Source organism: Babylonia areolata, chromosome 13 (genome assembly GCF_041734735.1).
Source record: "Babylonia areolata isolate BAREFJ2019XMU chromosome 13, ASM4173473v1, whole genome shotgun sequence".
Lineage (NCBI taxonomy): Eukaryota > Metazoa > Mollusca > Gastropoda > Neogastropoda > Buccinidae > Babylonia > Babylonia areolata.
The window spans coordinates 14,249,093-14,275,231 of record NC_134888.1 but is presented as its reverse complement, the minus strand read 5'-3'; the positions used below and the strand labels follow the sequence as shown (position 1 = coordinate 14,275,231).

Below are 26,139 nucleotides of genomic sequence, written 5' to 3'. Positions count from 1 at the left end.
TGATGCATGACCAGTGTGATGTGTGTGACAATGTGATGCATGACCAACTGATGCGTGATGATGTGATGCATGACCAGGATGATGAATGATGATGTGTGTGACGATGCGATGCATGACCAACATGATGTGTGTGACGATGCGATGCATGAACAACTGATGCGTGACGAAGCGTGGTGGGCGGGGTGTGCAGGTGATGGACCGAGACAACCAGATGGACAACCCCTGCCCTGGCTGGCTGTCAGACGGAGCCTGGGACAACATCACAGAGCTGGACAAGCTGACCAACTTCCACGGCATCATCACCTCCTTCGAGCAGTACCCCCGCGACTGGCACATCTGGTACACCTCTGCCACACCCGAGACCACCGGCCTGCCTGGTACGTGGGGTATAGTGATTGATTCAGGATGCCGGGTACGTGGGGTCTTGTTGGGGCATGTTTATGTACATTGATTGATTCAGGCTACCGGGTACATGGGGTCTTGTTGGGCGTGTTTATGTACATTGATTGATTCAGGCTGCCAGGTACGTGGGGTCTTGTTGGGGCATGTTTATGTACATTGATTGATTCAGGATGCCCTGTATGTGGGGTCTTGTTGGGCGTGTTTATGTACATTGATTGATTCAGGCTGCCGGGTATGTGGGGTCTTGTTGGGGTGTGTTTATGTATATTGATTGATTCAGAAATTCTGCTTTACGAAAAATTTTTTTTTACATGAGCTTAATTCCTGTTCTCCAGGGCTGGGCTGCATGAGGTGATCTTTGCAGCGCTACATTTGCCTAGAGTTATGAATGTTCCTAGGTATATGGAGTTTACCATGGATCATTCTTAGCGATAAGCAAGCTTAGCATTGTTAACAAATAGTAAAGCGTGGTAACTCTCTCCATTCACAAGGTACACAACTTCACGTCGGTGCTGTTTGCACTACCGATTCAGCCAGCACACAGGTAAATAAAAGGTACATTGGAGCAAACCCAGGCACTTCCTCTAAAAAGGAAGCGCCGGGCCTGTCCTTATACCGATCATCTGACGTGCACACAGCAGCAAAGACAGAATGTACCTTTTATTTACCCGTGTGCTAGCTGAATCGGTAGCGTAAGCAGCACTGACTTGAAGTTGTGTACCTTGTGAATGGAGAGAGTTACCACTCTTTACTGTTTGTTAATCATATCGTCTCCTGGCCTCATTATTTGTTCATTTCCAGTTGAAAAACCACCGAGGCAACTATGTGTTTGTTCTGTATTGTCCATGTGTTCTGTGTGGCTTGTTCAGGATTAAAGAGGCTATACCAGTCTTGAATAAAAGCTAATTTTTGTTTGCACATTTCTTCTGTCTTTGCTGCTGTGTGCACATGTCAAACGATCGGTATAAGGACAGACCCGGCGCTTTCTTTATTTTTTTGAGGAAGTGTCTGGGTTTGCTCCAATGTACCTTTAATTTACCAGTGTGCTAGCTGAATCGGTAGCGTAAGCAGCACTGACTTAAAGTTGTGTACCTTGTGAATGGAGAGAGTTACCACTCTTTACTGTTTGTTAATCATTTCATCTCCATGCCTAACTGTTTGTTCATTAGCATTGTTAAGTTCGCTCATGTGATCCACTGCTGGGCTGGGCTTTATGAGTTTTCTTTTTACTTAGTTTGCTGATGTTGCCTCTGTTTCCTGTAACTGTTGTACACTGGGATCAGTTTATGAGATCTCAGTGTGTGTGTGTCTGCGCATCTGCATGTTGTTGTGTGTGCATTTTCACGATTGAGTCGGTGTGTGCATGTGTGTGGGTGCACATGATAGGGGTCCACTGAGTATGGCCTGTTTATGTTTACGTTTTTATTAAATCTTTTGCCTTCTACTTACCTTTCTCTGCACAATATTTTGATTTACTCACCTTTCATTATTATCGTTATTATTATTCGTTGGTTTATTTGTCATCATTTTTTTTTATTCTAAAAATTGTATTATTGTTCATTTGTTATTATTATTATTATTATTATTATTTTCTTTCTTTCTTTTTCCTTTTTTCATCAAGGCCTGAATAAGCACATTGACTGATTTGTCCAAATGCAGTGACGCCTTGTTGTTGTTGTTTATAATCAGTGGTTCAGTGTTGTTGATTCCTGTGCTTAGGGGAATGGGACAATGCCTCCTTGTTGTTGTTTACTCAGTGGTTCAGTGTTGTTGTTGTTTCCCTGTGCTCAGGGGAATGTGTTGCTGTTTACTCAGCGGTTCAGTCTTGTTTGTTCTTTACCAGTGCTCAGGGGAGTGGGACAACGCCTCTGTGTTGTTGCTGTTTACTCAGCGGTTCAGTCTTGTTTGTTCTTTACCAGCGCTCAGGGGAGTGGGACAACGCCTCTGTGTTGTTGCTGTTTACTCAGCGGTTCAGTCTTGTTTGTTCTTTACCAGCGCTCAGGGGAGTGGGACAACGCCTCTGTGTTGTTGCTGTTTACTCAGTGGTTCAGTCTTGTTTGTGGTTTTTCCTGTGCTCAGGGGAGTGGGACAACGTCTCTGTGTTGTTGCTGTTTACTTAGCGGTTCAGTGTTGTTTGTGGTTTTTCCTGTGCTCAGGGGAGTGGGACAACGCCTGCAATGAGCTGCAGCGCATGCTGATCGTGCGCTCCCTGAGGCCGGACCGCGTGTCGTTCTGCGCCACCTCCTTCATCGTCAACAACCTGGGCTCTCGCTTCGTGGAGCCGCCGGTGCTGGATATGCAACAGGTGGTGGAGGATTCCACCACGAAGACACCCCTCATCTTTGTCCTCTCTCCTGGCGTGGTACGCTGCTTTGTCTGTGTGTGTGGGGAGGGGGGGGGGGTTGGGGGGGGGGATGGGTGTGTGAGTGTGTGTGGGGTGGATGGGTGTGTGTGGGGTTTGGGGGTTGGGTGTGTAGGTGTGTCTGTCTGTCTGTCTGTGAGTGATGTCTGTAGGTGTGTGTGTGTGTGTCTGTGAGTGATGTGTGTGTGTGTGTGTGTGTGTCTGTGAGTGATGTGTGTGTGTGTGTCTGTCTGTGAGTGATGTGTGTGTGTGTGTGTCTGTGAATATAAATCTGTGTGTGTGTGTGTGTGTGTGTGTGTGTGTGTGTGCTCGAAGAAATGTGTGAGTGTGAGATGATTCATTTGCTTTTCCCATTATTTGGAATTCCACCTGTTGCCTATTTCAAGTCATTATATTTTCTGTATGGTTCCTTTGTTTTCTTGCTTAAATTTTTGATTATTAGTGAATTGATCTGTTGCTTGACTGGTCAGTTACTGTTCAGATTGAATGTGCAGGCACAAGGTTGGGAAGTGCTTGCATGCATATGTGTGTGTGTGTGTGTGTGTGATTGTGTGTGTGTGTGTGTGTGTGTGTGTGTTGTCTTCAATTTTATTTCCCTCCACTTTAAGCGATATTAGAAAAGCGTCCTCGTGTGTGTGTGTGCATGAATATATGTGTGTTGTCTTTAGTCTTATTTCTCTCCACTTTAAGCGATATAAGAGAAACGCACACACACGCGCGTGTGTGTGTGTGTGTGTGCATGTGTGTGTGTGTGTGGAAAAGAAGTGGTGAAGGAGTGTGGGTGTGTGCTGTGTGTGTGTGTGTGTGTGTGTGTGTGTGTGGAAAAGCAGTGGTGAGGAAGAAGGGGTGTGTGCTGTGTGTGTGTGTGTGTGTGTGTGTGTGCTGTGTGTGTGTGTGTGTGGAAAATCAGTGGTGAGGAAGAAGTGTGTGTGTGTGTGTGTGTGTGTGTGTGTGTGTGTGTGTGTGTGTGCTGTGTGTGTGTGTGCTGTGTGTGTGTGTGTGTGGAAAAGCAGTGGTGAGGAAGTAAGGAGTGTGTGTGTGTGTGTGTGTGTGTGTGTGTGTGTGGAAAAGCAGTGGTAAGGAAGAAGAGATGTGGTGTGTGCTGACCTCAGGGGACGATGTGATTTCAGGATCCGACCAGCGCCCTGCTTCAGCTGGCAGAGAACAGCGGCATGGCTAGTCGGTTCCACGCCCTCTCCTTAGGTCAAGGTCAGGCGCCCATCGCCACCCGCATGATCAAGGAGGGCGTGAAAGAGGTCGGTGTTTTGACCCATCTGCTGGGTCACTGGTCTTTTCCTTTTTTTCTGTCTTTCGTCTTTTTTCTTTCTTTTTTTTTTTCTTTCTCTCTCTCTCTTTTTTTGTTGTTGTTTGTTGCTCTCATCATTTGCTGAGAAGCCATATAGCAGTGGTTATATGTATATATATATATATATATATATATATATATATATATATATATATATATATATATATGTATGTGACATATATAGATGTATTGTATATGTTGTTTTTTCTGGTACGTCTTCATGTGCAGTAGTATGCAAATGATGCACTGTTGTGTATGTATAGTATCATGTGAGGTGTATGGAGCCCACTAGATGGGGAGGAGTTTGCATGGCATAGCTACCATGTGTTATTGTTTTTCTGTTTACTGTGATGACGATCATTATCATTATTGCATCATATAACTACCATGTGTTATTGTTTTTCTCTTTACTGTGATGACGATCATTATCATTATTGCATCATATAACTACCATGTGTTATTGTTTTTCTCTTTACTGTGATGACGATCATTATCATTATTGCATCATATAACTACCATGTGTTATTGTTTTTCTGTTTACTGTGATGACGATCATTATCATTATTGCATCATATAACTACCATGTGTTATTGTTTTTCTGTTTACTGTGATGACGATCATTATCATTATTGCATCATATAACTACCATGTGTTATTGTTTTTCTCTTTACTGTGATGACGATCATTATCATTATTGCATCATATAACTACCATGTGTTATTGTTTTTCTGTTTACTGTGATGACGATCATTATCATTATTGCATCATATAACTACCATGTGTTATTGTTTTTCTGTTTACTGTGATGACGATCATTATCATTATTGTATCATATAACTACCATGTGTTATCGTTTTTCTGTTTACTGTGATGACGATCATTATCATTATTGCATCATATGACTACCGTGTGTTATCGTTTTTCTTTTTACTCTCATGATGATTTTTAATATTAGTGCATGATTATTGTTATTTATATGATAGTCGTGTCTAACTATGACCATCAGAACAGCAGAGGAGGCAACTATCTGGGCTAGAATTTGATTACAGTGGAGAGTGTCTTTCCCAAGTTACATCCACACTGTCTCAGCCAAGAGGGTTTTAGGACAGTCAGCGTTGGGATGGTTCCCGAAGGCCACCTAGTCCCAAAGGCTGCAGCACTAAGAGACAGTGCAATTTTGCCTTCCTAATATGAGAGTCATAGTCCTTCACAAAAGACTAAGCTGCAAATGATTTCCCATTGCAATGGAGAAACCATTGATAATACAGCTCTCACTTTGCTGTTGGCCCAACTGTACATAACTACCATGTATTATCATTGTTCTTTTTACAGTGATTATGATGATGATGATTGTTTTTATTACAATCATCAAAAAGCGAGACCCTGTGTGACGCATGCCCCATGATGGTGTGTGTGTGTGGTGTTCAGGGCAAGTGGGTGTTCCTTGCCAACTGCCACCTGTCGCTGAGCTGGATGCCCCAGCTGGACAAACTGGTGGAGCAGCTTCAGGTGGAGGAACCCCACCCAGAGTTCCGTCTGTGGCTCAGCTCCTCCCCACACCCCCACTTCCCCATCGCCATCCTGCAGCAAGGCATCAAGATGACCACCGAGCCTCCCAAGGTGGGTCACTGTGTGTGTGTGTGTGTGTGTGTGTGTGTGTGTGTGTGCTCAAACCTGTCTGCTCAAACAGGCCTTTGGGTGTGATGAAGCATAGCTATTTATTTGTCTGCGTTCTCCAACCCACCTTGCTTTACTCTCTACTGGAATTATCATGTGGTTTGTGTGCCTGTGAGTGGGTGTTTGCTGTGTGTGTGTGTGTGTGTGTGTGCGCGCGCGTGCATGTGTAGGGCATATTTTGTGCCTTGTGTGTGTGTATGTGTGTGTGTATGTGTGATTTTTTATGTCTGCAATTTGTAGCACTGTTTTGGTGTGCATAGATACACATATATGTGCTGTTGTTTTTCATGAGAGGGGTATATTATTACACACTGTTGTAAATGTATCATCTGACGCTAGGTGTTTAGAGCGCCGTTACATGGGGAGTTCGTGCCATATCAGCACTGTCTGTTAACACACCTGATGTCTGGGTCGCCAGGGCCTGAAAGCCAACATGAAGCGCCTGTACAACCTGGTGACAGAGCAGCAGTTTGCTCGCTGCCACAAGCAGGACAAGTATCGCAAGCTGCTCTTCTGTCTGTGCTTCTTCCACTCGGTGCTGCTGGAGAGGAGAAAGTTCCTCATGCTGGGCTGGAACATCGCTTACGAGTTCAACGACTCCGACTTTGAGGTTGGTGGTTGGATCAGCCTGGATTTGTTTGTTTGTTTGGTGTTTCGTTTTGTTTTGTTTTGTTTTTTTCTTGTTGATATTGTGGTTTTGAGGTTCGTTGTTAACTGTAGTTTTGTTTCCACCTGGACGAATAACGAGACAAGGAGAGCAAATGATTGTCAGACAATAAAGAGTGGTAACTCTCTCCATTGTGCGAGGTACACAGCTTCAAGTCAGTGCTGCTTATTTGTTTGTTTGTTGTTTTAGTGTTATTGATTTTTTTTTTTATTAATCTGTTTCATTTATAGTCCGTGCTGCTCATTTGTTTGTTTATTTTTATTTTTTATCTTTTTTGTAAATCTGTTTCAGTTATTTTTAGCCGATTATTTATGATTGGGAAACATTTCAGGTATTGCATGCAGAGCAAGGCGGAGAATCATAGAGAATATTGTAAAAGAAAGGAGGTAGATTAGAAAACAACAGATGGAGAGTCATGTCACTGACTTAACAGCAAACTGACACATTGCATTTTGTCTGAGCTGTTTGCTTGGGTTGTGAAAACATTGACTAGATTTTAGAGTTACATGTATAACTCGTAATCAGTGTGGGCATCAGCACTGTTTATTTGTTTTGTTTTGTTTAAGTGGTGTGTTTTGTATATTTGGTATGTACATAACTTAAAACATAGTGTTGTCTATTCATACATTACTAAATAGTTATGAGAATCTTTTTTTTTTTTTTGTTCTTTTACTTAACGTCTGTAGGTATCAGAAAATTTGCTGAGTCTGTACCTGGATGGGTATGACGAGACCCCGTGGGACGCTTTGAAATACCTCATCGCCGGCATCAACTACGGAGGTCATGTGACTGACGACTGGGACCGACGTCTGCTGATGACCTACATTAACGACCTGTTCACTGACAGCGTCATCAGCCAGCCGTTCTACAAGTGAGGCCGCTGTCACTGCCTAGTCTCTTGTCTTGAGGCTTCTGTCTCTCTGTCTGTCACTGCCTAGTCTCTTGTCTTGAGGCTTCTGTCTCTCTGTCTGTCACTGCCTAGTCTCTTGTCTTGAGGCTTCTGTCTCTCTCTGTCTGTCATTGCCCAGTCTCTTGTCTTGAGGCTTCTGTCTCTCTCTGTCTGTCACTGTCTAGTCTTTTGTCTTGAGGCTTCTGTCTCTGTGTCTGTCACTGTCTAGTCTCTTGTCTTGAGGCTTCTGTCTCTCTGTCTCTCACTACCTAGTCTCTTGTATTTAGGCTTCTGTCTCTCTCTGTCTGTCACTTCCTAGTCTCTTGTCTTAGGCTTCTGTCTCTCTCTGCCTGTCACTACCCAGTCTCTTGTCTTGAGGCTTCTGTCTCTCTGTCTGTCACTGCCCAGTCTCTTGTCTCGAGGCTTCTGTCTCTCTCTGTCTGTCACTACCCAGTCTCTTGTCTTGAGGCTTCTGTCTCTGTGTCTGTCACTGCCTAGTCTCTTGTGTTGAGGCTTCTGTCTCTCTCTGTCTGTCACTGCCTAGTCTCTTGTCTTGAGGCTTCTGTCTCTCTCTGTCTGTCATTGCCTAGTCTCTTGTCTTGAGGCTTCTGTCTCTCTCTGTCTGTCATTGCCCAGTCTCTTGTCTTGAGGCTTCTGTCTCTCTGTCTCTCACTGCCTAGTCTCTTGTCTTGAGGCTTCTGTCTCTCTGTCTCTCACTGCCTAGTCTCTTGTCTTGAGGCTTCTGTCTCTCTGTCTGTCACTACCTAGTCTCTTGTCTTGAGGCTTCTGTCTCTCTTTCTGTCACTACCTAGTCTCTTGTCTTGAGGCTTCTGTCTCTCTCTGTCTGTCATTGCCTAGTCTTTTGTCTTGAGGCTTCTGTCTCTCTCTGTCTGTCACTACCTAGTCTTTTGTCTTGAGGCTTCTGTCTCTCTCTGTCTGTCACTGCCTAGTCTTTTGTCTTGAGGCTTCTGTCTCTCTGTCTGTCACTGCCTAGTCTCTTGTCTTGAGGCTTCTGTCTCTCTCTGTCTGTCACTGCCTAGTCTTTTGTCTTGAGGCTTCTGTCTCTCTGTCTGTCACTGCCTAGTCTCTTGTCTTGAGGCTTCTGTCTCTCTGTCTGTCACTACCTAGTCTCTTGTCTTGAGGCTTCTGTCTCTCTCTGTCACTGCCTAGTCTCTTGTCTTGAGGCTTCTGTCTCTCTGTCTGTCACTGCCTAGTCTCTTGTCTTGAGGCTTCTGTCTCTCTGTCTGTCACTACCTAGTCTCTTGTCTTGAGGCTTCTGTCTCTGTACCTAGTCTTTTGTCTTGGGGCTTCTGTCTCTCTCTCACTGCCTAGTCTCTTGTCTTGAGGCTTCTGTCTCTCTGTCTGTCACTGCCTAGTCTCTTGTCTTGAGGCTTCTGTCTCTGTACCTAGTCTTTTGTCTTGAGGCTTCTGTCTCTCTGTCACTGCCTAGTCTCTTGTCTTGAGGCTTCTGTCTCTCTGTCTGTCACTGCCTAGTCTCTTGTCTTGAGGCTTCTGTTTCTCTGTCTGTCAATGCCTAGTCTCTTGTCTTGAGGCTTCTGTCTCTGTGTCTGTCAATGCCCAGTCTTGTGTCTCAAGGCTTCTGTCTCTCTCTGTCTGTCACTGCCTAGTCTCTTGTCTTGAGGCTTCTGTCTCTCTCTCACTGCCTAGTCTCTTGTCTTGAGGCTTCTGTCTCTCTGTCTGTCAATGCCTAGTCTTGTGTCTCGAGGCTTCTGTCTCTCTCTGTCTGTCACTGCCTAGTCTCTTGTCTTGAGGCTTCTGTCTCTCTCTGTCTGTCACTGCCTAGTCTCTTGTCTTGAGGCTTCTGTCTCTCTCTCTCTGTCATTGCCCAGTCTCTTGTCTTGAGGCTTCTGTCTCTCTGTCTCTCACTGCCTAGTCTCTTGTCTTGAGGCTTCTGTCTCTGTCTCTCACTACCTAGTCTCTTGTCTTGAGGCTTCTGTCTCTGTCTCTCACTACCTAGTCTCTTGTCTTGAGGCTTCTGTCTCTCTGTCACTGCCTAGTCTCTTGTCTTGAGGCTTCTGTCTCTGTGTCTGTCACTGCCTAGTCTCTTGTCTTGAGGCTTCTGTCTCTCTCTGTCTGTCACTGCCCAGTCTCTTGTCTTGAGGCTTCTGTCTCTCTCTGTCTGTCACTGCCCAGTCTCTTGTCTTGAGGCTTCTGTCTCTCTGTCTGTCACTGCCTAGTCTTTTGTCTTGAGGCTTCTGTCTCTCTCTGTCTGTCACTGCCTAGTCTCTTGTCTTGAGGCTTCTGTCTCTGTGTCTGTCACTGCCTAGTCTTTTGTCTTGAGGCTTCTGTCTCTGTGTCTGTCACTGTCTAGTCTCTTGTCTTGAGGCTTCTGTCTCTCTCTGTCTGTCACTGCCTAGTCTCTTGTCTTGAGGCTTCTGTCTCTCTGTCTGTCACTGCCTAGTCTTTTGTCTTGAGGCTTCTGTCTCTCTGTCTGTCACTACCTAGTCTCTTGTCTTGAGGCTTCTGTCTCTCTGTCTGTCACTACCCAGTCTCTTGTCTTGAGGCTTCTGTCTCTCTCTCTGTCACTGCCTAGTCTTTTGTCTTGAGGCTTCTGTCTCTCTCTCTCTCTCACTGCCTAGTCTTTTGTCTTGAGGCTTCTGTCTCTCTCTGTCTGTCACTGCCCAGTCTCTTGTCTTGAGGCTTCTGTCTCTCTCTCTGTCACTGCCTAGTCTTTTGTCTTGAGGCTTCTGTCTCTCTCTCTGTCACTGCCTAGTCTTTTGTCTTGAGGCTTCTGTCTCTCTCTCTGTCATTGCCTAGTCTTTTGTCTTGAGGCTTCTGTCTCTCTCTCTGTCACTGCCTAGTCTTTTGTCTTGAGGCTTCTGTCTCTCTCTCTCTGTCATTGCCTAGTCTCTTGTCTTGAGGCTTCTGTCTCTGTGTCTGTCACTGCCCAGTCTCTTGTCTTGAGGCTTCTGTCTCTCTCTGTCTGTCACTGCCCAGTCTCTTGTCTTGAGGCTTCTGTCTCTCTCTGTCTGTCATTGTCTAGTCTCTTGTCTTGAGGCTTCTGTCTCTCTCTGTCTGTCACTGCCTAGTCTCTTGTCTTGAGGCTTCTGTCTCTCTCTGTCTGTCACTACCTAGTCTTTTGTCTTGAGGCTTCTGTCTCTCTCTGTCTGTCACTACCTAGTCTTTTGTCTTGAGGCTTCTGTCTCTCTGTCTGTCACTGCCTAGTCTTTTGTCTTGAGGCTTCTGTCTCTCTCTGTCTGTCACTGCCTAGTCTCTTGTCTTGAGGCTTCTGTCTCTCTGTCTGTCTCTGCCTAGTCTCTTGTCTTGAGGCTTCTGTCTCTCTGTGACTCTCACTCTGCTGCGTCTCACAGTTTTTTTTCTTGCCCTTTCTTTCTGTTCATTGTGTTGGGTTATGCTGCAGTCAGGCAATTTGCCTGGCAGATGTGGTAAAACGTATATGGATTTGTCTGAACACAGTGATGCCTCTTTGAGAAACTGACACTGAAAGATAAGCATCTGAACCTTTCGGCCACCTTCCTCTCTTATCGTATTACATTATTGCACAGTATTGTTCCACTTCCTCCCTTATCGTATTACATTATTGCACAGTATTGTTCCACTTCCTCCATTATCGTATTACATTATTGCACAGTATTGTTCCACTTCCTCCATTATCGTATTACATTATTGCACAGTATTGTTCCACTTCCTCCCTTATCGTATTACATTATTGCACAGTATTTTCCACTTCCTCCATTATCGTATTACATTATTGCACAGTATTGTTCCACTTCCTCCCTTATTGTATTACATTATTGCACAGTATTTCCCACTTCCTCCATTATCGTGTTACATCATTGCACAGTATTGTTCCACTTCCTCCCTTATCGTATTACATTATTGCACAGTATTTCCCACTTCCTCCCTTATCGTATTACATTATTGCACGGTATTGTTCCACTTCCTCCCTTATCGTTTTACATTATTGCAGAGTATTGTTCCACTTCCTCCCTTATCGTATTACATTATTGCACAGTATTGTTCCACTTCCTTCCTTATTGTATTACATTATTGCACAGTATTTTCCACTTCCTCCCTTATCTTATTACATTGTTGCACAGTATTGTTCCACTTCCTCCCTTATCGTATTACATTATTGCAGAGTATTGTTCCACTTCCTCCCTTATTGTATTACATTATTGCACAGTATTGTTCCACTTCCTCCCTTATCGTATTACATTATTGCACAGTATTGTTCCACTTCCTCCATTATCGTATTACATTATTGCACAGTATTGTTCCACTTCCTCCATTATCGTATTACATCATTGCACAGTATTGTTCCACTTCCTCCCTTATCGTGTTACATTATTGCAGAGTATTTTTCCACTTCCTCCATTATCGTATTACATTATTGCACAGTATTGTTCCACTTCCTCCCTTATCGTATTACATTATTGCAGAGTATTGTTCCACTTCCTCCATTATTGTATTACATTATTGCACAGTATTGTTCCACTTCCTCCATTATCGTATTACATTATTGCACAGTATTGTTCCACCTTCTGTTCCCCTCCAACAGGGTTTCCATGCTGCCCACCTACTACATTCCTCGTGACGGACCTCTGTCCTCGTACAAGGAGTACGTGTCCATGCTGCCCAACATTGACCACCCTGAGGCCTTTGGGCAGCACCCCAACGCCGACATCACATCCCAGATCCAGGAAACACGCATGATGTTCGACACCCTTCTGTCGCTTCAGCCGCAGATCTCATCCACAGCAGGGGAGAGCAGGGAAGACAAAGTATGTATGACAGTGACAGGAATTGATTAAAGTATATTAAAAAAACAAACAAAAAAAACAACAAAAAAACATGAAGAAAGAAACAGGTTCATTTATGGTAAAATAGTGCGATTTTTTTTTTTTTTTTTTGAATGAGTGGAACGAAACAGGCATAAACTTTAATAAGCAAAACTGCTTTGGCCAGTGTGTATAGAACTTCTTTTTTTCTTTTTAAGTATAAAGAAATGTTTGTAATACAAGTTCTGCTGTTCAGGAAACATATATATTATGATTAAAAATGTTGGGGAAAAGCAACACAGCTACAAATGTTTATGGTTAAGCTTACACAGTTCAGTCACGCTTCTGAATCCATCCTTTTTTCTTTTTTTCTTTTTATTTAAAAGAACATTGAATGAGTTACCTTACATGCTATATATCCAGTTAGCAGTAAGTCTTGTTCATTTTAATTCAGAAGATGATGGTTTAAAAGTGTTTGAAGCTGAGAATGTTCTGCCAGAAATATATACACATGCTGAGACAGTATTACATTTTGGATGATATGATTGCAGTTCAGGTTAGATTTCTAGTCCAGAGACTCAGACCAGTTGTGCTGTATGGCAGATAGGACAGTTAACTCATTCTGCTCCAGGTACGAGTTAACTCATACCATGATTAATTCCCCTGTGGACCAGGTACAAGTATTCTCATACCAACACATTATTCTGATTTCATTTATTCTTGCCTGGCACAGTTTGCATTTTAAACTGAACCATTTACATATCGAAGCATGAAAACAGAGCTTTGTTCGACTGATTCAATCAGCAATTCTTCATCAATTTTTGCCGTTTTAGTGAACCACCATGTTTTTTTTTCTGCAGTGGTCTCATGTAGTGCTGGTCCAGGGGAGTTGTAGCAGGCATGTAGCTGGGGGGTAGAATGGGTTAAAGTATCTATTTCCGTTTATTCTGGCTGACTGGTGTGGTGGGGCACTGTGTTCAGGTGCTGGACCTCGCAGCCAACATTTTCAGACAGATTCCTGAGAACATTGACTACGAGGGCACAGCAAAAATCCTGTCTACCGACCCCTCGCCTCTCAACGTTGTGCTTCTGCAAGAAGTAGGTTGTGTGTGCATGTGTGTGTGTGCATGTTTGTGTGTGTGTGTGTGTGCGTGTGTGTGTGCGTGTGCATGTTTGTGTGTGTGTGTGTGTGTGTGCTTGTGCGTATGTGTGTGTGTGTGCGCGTGTGCGTATGTGCGTGTGTGTGTGTATGTGTGTGTGTGTACGTGTGCATGTGTTTGCGTGTGTGTGCGTTTGCGTGTGCGTTTGCGTGTGCGTGTGTGTGTGTGTTTGGCGTCATTTGTTTGTGTGTGAAGTTTAGCATTTGATTGGCTGTCAAGGTCTGACCGGCATGTCGGTTCTATGCATAGGTCAGACATATGGTTTTTCACCCCACCTTGTTTTTTCTTTTTTTTCTTTTTTTTTTAAAGCAGATGTATAGCACATATGGATCAGCCCATACGCTATAACATCTCCTTTAACTGAAAGTGTTTGACAGATATCTGTTGATGTTTTTATGCTGAACACAATGTGTTTTTGTGTTTATTTCAGTGTGTGAGGTTGTTTGTGTGTGTGTGGTTTTGTCTATATGATGTGTGTGTGCGCTTGTGTGAGATAGTGTGCGTATGTTTATGAGTGACATCATCTGTGTGTGTGCATAAAATGACATTTTCAGGCATTTGTGTTTGTGCATTTGTGTGACCTTATGTCTATGCATATGGTGTACTTGTGTGTGTGTGTGTGTGTGTGTGTGTGTGTGTGTGCGTGGAACATCTTTGCACTTTTCTGGTGTGTTTGCAGAACGTTTCTAGAGTCCTGGGGTGGGTTGCATGTGCGAATTTAGTGCTAAGTTTGCTTATCATTACTTAAGAATGCTCCTAACTCCACAGTAACGTTTTTAACTCTAAGCGAACTGAGCGCTGCAAAGATCACCTCATGCAGCCCGGCCCAGGTGAGAGTGCCATTCATTTCGGTTACAGTCTGAATCTCATGTCAAGTATTTTCTTGTTTTGTATTGTTCGGTGTCATATCGCTACAGCACGAGTGAATGTCCTGTGACTATTGTTAGCCTTGTTGTCAGGTATTGAGATCCAGCATTAGTTGTGTGTGTGCCTGATGTCCTGTGGGTGACCCCCGCACCCTGACCCCCTGACCTGCGGTGTGTGACAGATACAACGGTACAACCTGCTGCTGGACGAGATCCGCGTGTCGCTGACAGATCTGGAGAAAGGGATCCAGGGTCTGGTTGTCATGACGCTGGAGCTGGAGAACATCTTCACCTGTATCTTTGACGGCCGCGTGCCCCCCGCCTGGGAGAAGGTAGGTGTGGTGTTGTGATCCCTGATGTCTTGATTGAAAGCATGTGCCTTCATTTCAGTCCATGTCATGTAGCAGAATGCCATTTCAAGTTCCTAAAGCATGTAAAGAATCCGTTGCTGTTAGCTGCGTGTTGCTTGCCTTCATTTCAGTCCATGTCATGTAGCAGAATGCCATTTCAAGTTCCTAAAGCACGCAAAGAATCTGTTGCCGTTAGCTGCGTGTTGCTTGCCTTCATTCCAGTCTGTGACATGTAGCAGAATGCCATTCCAAGTTCCTAAAGCGTCTAAACAAATCTGTTTGCTATAAACTGCATGTTGCTGTCTTCCCTTTTAATCCTGTTCCTGCCAGAGGCATTTGAAAATGGATCATTTCGTTACTCACGAGTTACTCAAGGTGCATGAGGAATGCCGTCACCCAAGACCTCTGTGCTGAAATGGTCACTTCTGCCAGAAGCTTTGTCTCCGTGATTATGTCCCATGCCCTTGGTTCACTCAAGGCCTGACTAGCACGATGTGTTATGCTGCTGTCATGCAGCTGCCCAGCAGATGTGGCATGGGCTATATGGATTTGTCCCAAAACAGTGACACTTCCTTGAGGAACTGAAACTGAAACATAACTCTGTGTGCTGGTACTTCTTGACCTCCTTGAGGAACTGAAACTGAAACATAACTCTGTGTGCTGGTACTTCTCAACCTCCTTGAGGAACTGAAACTGAAACATAACTCTGTGTGCTGGTACTTCTTGACCTCCTTGAGGAACTGAAACTGAAACATAACTCTGTGTGCTGGTACTTCTTGACCTCCTTGAGGAACTGAAACTGAAACATAACTCTGTGTGCTGGTACTTCTTGCTGTTGTTTAACCATGGCTGTTTTTCTCCCCTGTCAGGCCTACTCCTCCATGAAGCCACTGGCGGCGTGGACACGAGACCTGGTGCAGCGCATTGAGCAGCTAGCCAAGTGGGCGCAGACAGCCCACCCCCCCACCATCTTCTGGATGTCGGGCTTCACCTTCCCCACTGGATTCCTCACCGCCGTCCTTCAGACCTCCGCCCGACAGAACAGCGTAGGTGGACTTCGTTGGGCTGGGGTTTTGTTCTTTCTTTTCTTTTGTTTTTATTCTTTAGTTCTTTTCTCAGTCTATAAGATATGGGTCTTTCGATGATTGTTGATAAACCATGGAAATATATGTAACTAGCATTATTGTTCTCAGTTTAGATTTTCATGTTTGTAAATAAGCATATATGTCATCAGCATTATTATACACTGCAAAGACTTTCATGTTTGTAAACGAGCACAGTGATAAACAAACAAACGTAACAAAGGAATGTTCACATGTACAACACATTAGCATGCTCCCAAATGCATGCGATGAACGGCGGTGATCTCAAGCTTCCTTGATTCTGTCTTTGTGACTGTGTTGACAGTTTTTCTCCCGTTACCCAGTTCGTGTTCACATGTAAGCGGCAGAGCGTGAGACGACTTGTGGTGTGTGTGTGCAGGTCTCCGTGGACTCCTTGTCCTGGGAATTCACTGTTCTCACTGTGGATGACTCCAACATCACTGGTCCTCCTAAGGTAATCTTCACCGTCATCAGCGCTATTTTTAAAAAATTTTATTAAAAAACAACAACAACAACAGCCTTTTTTTTTCTTCTTCTTCTGTTTTTTCCATCTCTCAAGTTACATTCACACACATGGGCATGGACTGATGCATGTGCTTGTGACCTTACAATCATGTTTGGAAACAGAACACACTCACTCACAACAACACACACACACACATATAAACACGCATCACACACACTTTTGATGAAAGTCCACATGTGTATGAGGTTACATGCTCACACACACAGACACACACATATATATGTGAATAAATATATATAAATATTTCCATAAGTGCCACATAGGTATAGATCATAATACATGACATACAGCAGTTGACAGTGCTTTTACACAGGGTGAAAGACGCAGCTGACGATGGCCATGTGTGTGTGTGTCCCTGTCAGGACGGTGTGTACATCAAGGGTCTGTACCTGCAAGGTGCAGGCTGGGACAAGAAGAACTCTGCACTGGTGGAGGCGGAGCCCATGCAGCTGGTGTGTCCCATGCCCTCCATTCACTTCAAGCCCACGGAGGCCAAGAAAAAGAGCAGCAAAGGTCAGAGCCCTTGGTCACTGCTGTTCTCTGCCCAGACTTGCTTCCAGTTACAGCTTACGCAGTGTTGTACTGAATCCAGTGTTGTTGGCTTGCTGTTTGATCTGTTGTTGGTTTGTTTTTTCTTGTCTTTGTATAAACTTGTGTAAACAAAGTGAGCCTATGTTTTAACCCCGTGTTCAGTTGTCTGTGTGTGTGTGTGTGTGTTTCTGTGTGTCCGTGGTAAACTTTAACATTGCCATTTTCTCTGCAAATACTTTGTCAGTTGACACCAAATTAGGCATAAAAATAGGAAAAATTCAGTTCTTTCCAGTCATCTTGTTTAAAACAATATTGCACCTCTGGGATGGGCACAAAAAAATTAAAAAAGAAGCCAAATTATATGCAAACTGCATTTACTGTTATATTTATATTTTTTTTATTCTCTAAACTTGGCACTTTGATATGATATTCTGACACAACAACAAGAGCAGTCATTTTTATCATTTTTTGTTCAAACAGGAACTTTTTTTTGCTAAGCATGGAAGTTATATTTATTTTGCAAACGTTTTGGTGCAGATAGTAAAGAAGGGAAATTAATCTGTAATTAATGCTAGGGGACTTAATTTGCTTTAAACTGATCTTTCTCATCTTAAGTATTACATTTTGAAATTATACTTCAGTACATAAAAAGCTTGTGTGTTTTACTCTCAGTGTACAGGGCTTTCACTATGTTCATTCGCCCAAGTGGTCTTTTTCGGAAAATACTAAAATCAGTACGAGTGGACTTTATAGATCTATTGGCTGAGCCCTGAAGGTCATCGGCAAAAATCAGTTGTGTACACATATTTATACATATTCAAAGCGCATGCTCATATTCTTTGCAAACGTGAACGACGCCATTTTGTTTCAAGTTGTTGACCTGCCCGTTCAATCCTATATTCAATCGACAATACACGATAACATGTGATGGAAAGTTGGAGAAGGAGACTGTTAAATATTTATTCGTGTGAACGCCTCATCACTTACTGGATTATGCCCTAAACTGCCATAACAATATCCACAGAATCAGTCGGAATTCACAGTTAAAAATAATAAACCATGAGAGTTAAGAGTTAATACCCTTGAATTGATGAAACGAAAAAAATTCCAGTTTTGACTTTCCTCAAAATGAAGTCCTTTTCACTTCATACGACGTTTAAAAGTACTTGTACTTGGCTCTACATGTTATTAGTTTAACAAAATACTCAATAAGACAATTTTCATATCAACTTTAAAACTATAAAACTAGAATGAACATAAAATAGAAATTGAATCGACCGTGTCAACCGGGTGTAACTTAACTTGTACATCTATGTAGAGCCAGAGAAAATGGCTAAATGTTGCAGTGTGATTGCGGTGATAGCCACGTCTCCTTTACGGCGGACTTAAAAAGAATTTTTAATTGTCCTTTAAGATTTTTTGAATGCCCAAGATACACCAGAATAATATGATTTAAACAGCGTTCTCACTGCGAGTACCGCAATCGAAAAGCATGTTTAAATATTATATTTTTGAATGTCGGTTAAGGAGCCACGATAGTGTAATGGATAAGACAGTTTCTTCTCATCTGAACACGCGGGGTTCGAATCTGCCATTAGGACTTTTTTTCTTTTTCTTTTAACCCAAAGCTTTATAATAACAGATACAGAACACATTTTAACGATTAGATTTTTTTTTTTAAGTGTATCACAAGTGAGTCTTGAAGGCCTTGCCTCTCTTGTTTCTTTTTGTTTTTGTTTCTGAATAACCAAAGGGGAGTAATCATCCATGCAGTGTCACGTAAGCTGAGACTGTTCATGTTTACTTGGGAAATGGCTTCCATTAATGTCTTTGCAAGACTTTTTTTTTTTTTTGGTAAGTAGATGCATTTCCGATATCAGTAGAGTCATTCATTTTAGTTATGTCATTTGCTGTGATGAAGACCAAGGTATCTGCATTATTAAGAGTGTGATGTTGTTGCAATCATCATTATTGTGATGAAGACACAGATGTCTGCATTATTGAGTGTGATGTTATTTCAGTCATCATTATTGTGACTAAGACAAAGATATCAGCCTTATTGATTGATTGATTGATTGATATGGATACTTATATAGCACCTATCCTTGGTTGGAGACCAAGCTCTAAGCGCTTTACAAACACCGGGTCATTTGCGTAACAGGCTGCCTAGTTGGGTAGAGCCAACTGATGGCTGCCACTGGGCGCTCATCATTTGTTTCCTGTGTGTTCAATCAGATTTCAGGCACACACTCAAACACTCAGACAGACATGTAACATTTTAGGTATATGACTGTTTTATTTACCCCGCCATGTAGACAGCCATACTCCATTTTCTGGGGTGTGCATGCAGGGTATGTTCTTGTTTCCATATACCCTCTGAACGCTGACATGGATTACAGGATCTTTAACGTGCGTATTTGATCTTCTTTGTGAGTATACACATGAAGAGGGTTCAGGCACTAGCAGGTCTGCACACATGTTGACCTGAGAGATTGGAAAAATCTCTACCCTATACCCACCAGACGCCGTCACTGAGATTCGAACCTGGGACCCTCAAATTGAAAGTCCAACGTTTTAACCATTCGGCTATTGTGCCTGTTATTAAGAGCGTGATGCTATTTTAGTCATCGTTATTGTGATGAGGACAAAGATGTCTGCATTATTAAGACCGTGATGTTATTTTAATCATCATTATTGTAATGAAGACAAAGATCTCTGCATTATGAAGACTGTGATGTTATTTTAATCATCATTATTGTGATGAAGACAAAAATGTCTGCATTATTAAGACCGTGATGTTATTTTAATCATCATTTTTGTGACGAAGACAAAGATGTCTGCATTATTAAGACCGTGGTGTTATTTTAATCATCGTTATTGTGACGAAGATGTCTGCATTATTGTTGACAGCATGATGTTATTTTAGTCATCCTTATTGTGATGAAGACAAAGATATCTGCATTATTAAGACCGTGATGTTATTTTAATCATCATTTTTGTGACGAAGACAAAGATGTCTGCATTATTAAGACCGTGGTGTTATTTTAATCATCGTTATTGTGACGAAGATGTCTACATTATTGTTGACAGCATGATGTTATTTTAGTTATCATTATTGTGATGAAGACAAAGATATCTGCATGATTAACACCATGATGTTATGAAGACAAAGATGTCTGCATGATTAACACCATGATGTTATGAAGACAAAGATATCTGCATTATTCACAGCATGATGTTATTTTAATCATCATTACTGTGATGAAGACACAGATGTTTGCATGAACATTGACAGCATGTTCTTTCCCCCACAGGTATCTACACAGCCCCGTGTTACTACTACCCCAACCGTGCAGGCACCTCTGGTCGCCCCTCCTTCATCGTGGCTGTCGACCTGAAAGCTGGGGAGAAGCCGTCAGACCACTGGGTAAAGCGCGGCACTGCCATCCTCATGAGTTTGGACTACTGAAAGCACTGCTTCTTTCCTGACTGTACTGCTGATGGTGTGGACTTTATTGGTGTTGAAGTTTTCAGCTGCTACAACTTGAAGACTTTCCTGACTGGATTGCTGATGATGTGGAATTTATTGGAGTTGACTTTTTCAACTGCTACAAATTGTAGGCAATTTTTAGAACTTTTTTTTTGTCACATGCTTTTGGCTGTGCATCGTCCTTGAAGACTATGACATAAAAAAAAGAAGTGGTTATCAAAACAAAAAGTACCATTGGTGTTTGTGTTGGCAGGACTCATTAAAATACTCTGGAATCTGTTTCTTGCAGTTGTACCAATGTGTCAAGAATGAAAAAAAAAATGTCCCAAAGTGAAGATTTTAATGAGAATGCAGTGTGTTGTATATGTAGTATGGACTGCTTTTACAACTGTTGTCAAGTGCTACAACTGCTTTAATCATCTGCCGTCCAAAGTAATGTGATTTTTGTTTGTTCATACATTAATTTGCTCTGTTTCTTTGTTTATTTATGAATACTTAGACACACACATCTGTAATTCACAGATGTGGCAAGTGGGGTATTGTAAATATATCAAAAAAATTCAGTGGAAACATTCGTGTCTGGAGAAATGAAAATTTGACATTTAACCAAGTGATAGGATGTGATCAAACAGCTGTGATATTTGTGATGACAAAAATGTGGTGGAAGGAAGATGGACATTTTGTTTCATTCTGAATCAAGGTGATGTGTATGCAAATGAACCACCTTGCCTGCAGTTGGTGATGACCAGTTGATGCTAGATACACACAGAAAAGAAGAAATAGGATCTAAACAGTGAGGCTTGATACTTTTGCTTTAATTGTTTTGATTTGTTTGCCATCAGTTTAACTTGAGAGTGGGGAGACCTGACCATAGTTTATACTGTGATACTGACTTAGTTTATTTTAATTGATTGATTTATTTTGTGAAATGAAATCTTATTTGGGCCAGAAACATAGTACTGTTTATTTTGTTGTTTGCATGACTTTTGATTAGAAGGTATGATAGTCTTTCTGACGTGTTGTTCAAAACCTGGAACTTGTTTGTAGGGTAATGCTCAAGATCATGCAGATATAAAAGACATGAAATGGTGTGTCATGGCAGTGCACCATTGTCAGTATTAACTCCTTGTTTTTGTCTTGTTACTGATCTTTAGTCTGTGTAATATTGTTTTTGCTTGTTGTTTTTTATATGTGTTTGTTATATATATATATTTGGACTTTTTTTTTCCATTTCCTTTATAAGTTTAATTGCTCGATCCTGACAATAGTTTTAAAACCATATTAAGATTCCGTCCAAAAAAAATTCCAATTTTTGTAAATGCCACGAGTTTTTGTATATTATTATGTATATACAATTTCAGTGTATGTGTGGAAGCGTGTGTGTGTTTGTGTGTGCGTGTGTCTGCGAGAAGAGAATCTATAACCCAGGCATATTCATGGAAGAGAAGTGTGAATGAGAACAGTGAAAAAGTAAGTGGATTAATTGCACCTGACATTGCTTTGTGAAAAAAAAGAGAAAGTATTAAATTATACATGCATTTTAAATCTTTTGTGCAGGTGTATTTGTAAATGACTGTATGTGTGAGTGTGTCACAGGAGAGCGGTCTGTAAGAGTCCACATGTATGGCAGCACAGTGTGCTTCACCATCCCCAGTTCCTGGGCCTCATCACAATATCTGTCACAAAATGCTCAGATACTACAATCGAAAAATGAGCATGCATGAACACATGAGAATGCTTGCACACACACACACACACACACACACAAGCACAAAATCAGACATTTGAAAAAAAAGAAGTTAATTCCAAGTTATTTATTTTGAAGACTGCTTTGCTGAGCTGGTCGAGTGCTGATGTCAGATCCAACATAAACACTGCTATTCTTGCTGTCCATCTTAACGTGTTGTCCTTCTGGTGGTTTCAGTGTAGTATTAGATAGTCCCCTTCCCCCACTTTCCATTCATGTTTTTTCATGTCCACGATATCAACATCAATCCTTAATGTACATCATGAAAAAAAAAAAGGTTGGGTAAACACAAACCTCTTATTTCTAGTCAGAACTCTTATAAGAAAAAACAAACAAACTCATATTGTCAGTTAACAAATATTTAAAAGATATTCTACGTCAGTGGACCATGAACTAATGATAATGATAATTATGATAATGATAAAATGTAGTTTTATGTAGCGCAGTACTCCCATCTATCTTTACAATAAAATATACAAATTTAAGACTAAGTGACGTAAATATGTACAAAGTCAACACAGTCTCACACTGGCTAAAATATACATATTTAAGACTAAGTGACATAAAGTATGTAAATCAACACAGGCATCATCACAGTCTCAAATCACACAGGCACAATCTAAAAATATCCATCTTCATCTGGCATAGTACGAAGCAGGATCTTCCGTGCTATATACTTACTGTCCCCTATACCCTCTGGCACAGAGGGCAGCATGATATGTCGTACTAATAACGATCCAATTTACAGAGCACCTTTCCATGTAAAACATGCTCAGGTGTGCTGTACAATGCGAAAACTGACAAGTGAAACATACCACTTAAACTCAAGTAAGACATACACTAAAACTCTAAAATGAAAAACTTACTTTCATAACCCTGCACAGACATCAAACCAAATGCTGAATTATATTCAGACATGTATAAAAATCTTTGTACACAACACAACGCTAATCATACACATCATACATCACAATACGTAAATAATGTGCATTTTATATCACAATAAATACCATAATGCTTAAAACCATATCATAATACTTAAAACCAACCACAGGCATCACAATGCTGAAACAATAGACATCTAAATGCACAAAATACTTAAAATCAACTGCAACACCCCTACCTCCCCCCCCCCCCCCCCCCCACACACACACACCCTCCCGCAATGCAGACTGACTCATCAAGTAAATGAAAAAGTACATGATGGGCCAATGGTCCTTTTTAAACAATATAATGATATTACTGCTGTTTTCTTTGCAAAGATCTCCACACAGAAACACAAATGCAGTTAGTCACAAACACACATCAATATCACCAAAAGTGGGAAAAAAAATCTAATGGATGAAAAAAAAGAAGAAAATATACATATATACACGATTGTTTACACACACACACACACATACACACAAACACCACATATGCACACACGAACACTGAGCTGCACAACACGTAAATTGTGCTTGCTCCAAGCAGTCAGGGTCAATGTGACCCCTGTGACCTGGCAGCTTCCCCCCCCCAGCCCCCTCTTCACCACCCCTGTCCCCCCATAACGCTCTGTCTCTATACAGTTTACCTGTCCCCCATAACGCTCTGTCTCTATACAGTTTACCTGTCCCTCATAACGCTCTGTCTCTATACAGTTTACCTGTCCCTCATAACGTTCTCTCTATACAGTTTACATGTCCCCCATAACGCTCTGTCTCTATACAGTTTACCTGTCACCCCATAACGCTGTCTCTAAACAGTTTACATGTCCCTTATAACGCTCTGTCTCTATAAAGTTTACCTGTCCCTTATAACGCTCTGTCTCTATACAGTTTACCTGTCCCTTATAACGCTCTGTGTCTATACAGTTTACCTGTCCCTTATAACGCTCTGTCTCTATACAGTTTACCTGTCCCTTATAACGCTGTCTCTAAACAGTTTACATGTCCCTTATAACGCTCTGTCTCCATACAGTTTACCTGTCCCTTATAACGCTCTGTCTCTATACAGTTTACCTGTCACCCCATAACGCTCTGTCTCTATTCAGTTTACCTGTCCCTTATAACGCTCTGTCTCTATACAGTTTACCTGTCACCCCATAACGCTCTGTCTCTATTCAGTTTACCTGTCCCTTATAACGCTCTGTCTCTATACAGTTTACCTGTCCCTTATAACGCTCTGTCTCCATACAGTTTACCTGTCCCTCATAACGCTCTGTCTCTATACAGTTTACCTGTCCCTAATAACGCTCTGTCTCCATACAGTTTACCTTTCCCTCATAACGCTCTGTCTCCATACAGTTTACCTGTCCCTCATAACGCTCTGTCTCCATGCAGTTTATCTGTCCCTCATAACGCTCTGTCTCTATACAGTTTACCTACCCCTTATAAACGCCCTGTCTCTGTAGTTTACCTAGTGCCTGAACTTGTGTTTTCGCACGCAGAAGATCAAATACGCACGTTAATGATCCTGTAATCCATGTCATCATTTGTTGGGTTATTGAAACAAGAATATACCCAGCACGCACCCCCCCCCCTCCCCCGAAAACGGAGTATGGCTGCCTACAATGCAATGAGTACATAAACAATATGGTCATACACTTAAAATCTTACATGTTTGTGTGAGTGTGACTGTGTGTGAGAGAGAGAGAGAGAGAGAGAGAGAGAGTGTGTGTGTGTGTGTGTGTGTTGTGCAAATTTTTTTTAATGACTTCGTGTTTGTTAAACGCTTAGACCTTAATCACTGACAGGATAGGAGCTATATAATTATCCATATCATCATCATCATCAATATTAAGGGTAGGAAAGGATGTCACTGAACATTTAGATGGGAATGGTGAGGTGGGGGAAGAGTGCTGCCAGTGACGTCATTTTGACCTTATGACGTATCGGAAACCAATACATCACTGATACTACATAGTAGTTACACCAGCAACATCGTGGAAAATAACGCGTTGCATACAAAAACAAAACATCATATTTACCAAGTATAATTATTGTAGGCATGGCGAAAACAAACAGAACGCACTGTTCGTCAGTGCAGTGCATAAGGCTGATGGCAGAGGTAGCTGAAAGTTTATCACTGACAAAACAGATCAGAGCTGACATGCACGACAGAAAAAAACGCAGTCGTTGGAGCATCACAGTTTGTAGGTTTATCACAACTTACTATGTTCTGTTATTTAGAAAATGCTCGATCTCCCTCTCGTAATCACACTTCTTCTCCAGTAAATGCTTATATACAATAATTAAAAAGATAATAATAATAATACTAAGAAGAAGAACAACAACAACAACAAACCAACAAAAACCGTATTTCGTTTGGTTTGTTCGTTCTCTTTCTCCCTCTTTCTCTCTCCCTTCATGTCTTCCTTCCTTCTATCTTTCAGTCCATCATCACATTTTCTCCACCTGGAATCTATTATTCGGTATACCAGTACACGTGGCGACTGTTTACGTTAATTAACTGGTATATAAACCGGCCACCAACACCACTGAACACTGAGGGCAGAACGAGTACCGCAAAACTGCAAAACACGATTTGAGTGAGGTAGCGTTGGTACTGAATAATGATTATCAAAAACTGCAGGTCACGTTCCACTGCTACCCCTACCTCTCAAACGTACTCACAAGTGTTTGACTCATCAACGGGGACTTTTGCTTGCAGTCGAGACCGATTTGCTGCCCCTGTTTTTAGCAGACCTCCAAACGCGGGGGCACAAACACACACACACACACAGAAGAACGAGCTGCCATTCACAATACATTATTATGATGTAATGAAGTCATTACACAAGTAACGCTACACAGTAGCTACGTGACTGTCTCTGGAAAAAAAAGCAAAAAAAAGCAGAAATCTCTGGAAAACAAACCCAGAAACAGTTTGTTCGGGAAGAGCAACATGGCAATGGGGGTCAAGAAATACCTGAATTGTTAATGGTAACATTGAAGTGATTCCTTCAAATGAGAGACGGCTTGTGTGTCTCTGTGCATTGTGTTATCTATTCTCGTCACAATGCGTTTTTCCCATGTCCAAGTCGAACAACACGATACTTGTACACCTTACACGCCGTAACATCTACCTTCTTTCCCTCCTCTCCTACTGTCTGCACCCTGAATCTGTGATGCTGGTACATGGACAATCTCTGCCATCACCAAGACATCTGACATTCTGATCAATGGCTGGGTTACATAAGCTATCTTAGCTGTGCTAATTTTGCTTTGCGTTAAACAGTTTTCCTTAGTCGACGCGACGAATTCCATAGATTCTGAACGCAAAGCAAACTCAGCGAATGCTGGTGCGATTCGCCTATTAA

General features: G+C 42.0%; 1 protein-coding gene across 1 annotated transcript in view; it reads left to right on the top strand.

Annotated features, from left to right (window-relative positions):
* Positions 1 to 21,642, top strand: part of LOC143289079 (dynein axonemal heavy chain 2-like) — a 135,445-nt gene extending 113,803 nt beyond the window's left edge. The window contains exons 69-81 of the mRNA XM_076597918.1: positions 191 to 377; positions 2,559 to 2,764; positions 3,895 to 4,020; positions 5,499 to 5,690; positions 6,166 to 6,357; positions 7,101 to 7,285; positions 11,847 to 12,069; positions 13,048 to 13,164; positions 14,275 to 14,424; positions 15,312 to 15,488; positions 15,925 to 15,999; positions 16,434 to 16,584; positions 19,917 to 21,642. Coding sequence (XP_076454033.1) covers positions 191 to 377; positions 2,559 to 2,764; positions 3,895 to 4,020; positions 5,499 to 5,690; positions 6,166 to 6,357; positions 7,101 to 7,285; positions 11,847 to 12,069; positions 13,048 to 13,164; positions 14,275 to 14,424; positions 15,312 to 15,488; positions 15,925 to 15,999; positions 16,434 to 16,584; positions 19,917 to 20,071 — 2,136 coding nt within the window. The 3' untranslated portion in view covers positions 20,072 to 21,642. The remainder of the gene's footprint in view (positions 1 to 190; positions 378 to 2,558; positions 2,765 to 3,894; positions 4,021 to 5,498; positions 5,691 to 6,165; positions 6,358 to 7,100; positions 7,286 to 11,846; positions 12,070 to 13,047; positions 13,165 to 14,274; positions 14,425 to 15,311; positions 15,489 to 15,924; positions 16,000 to 16,433; positions 16,585 to 19,916) is intronic.
* The last annotated feature ends 4,497 nt before the right edge of the window (positions 21,643 to 26,139 follow it).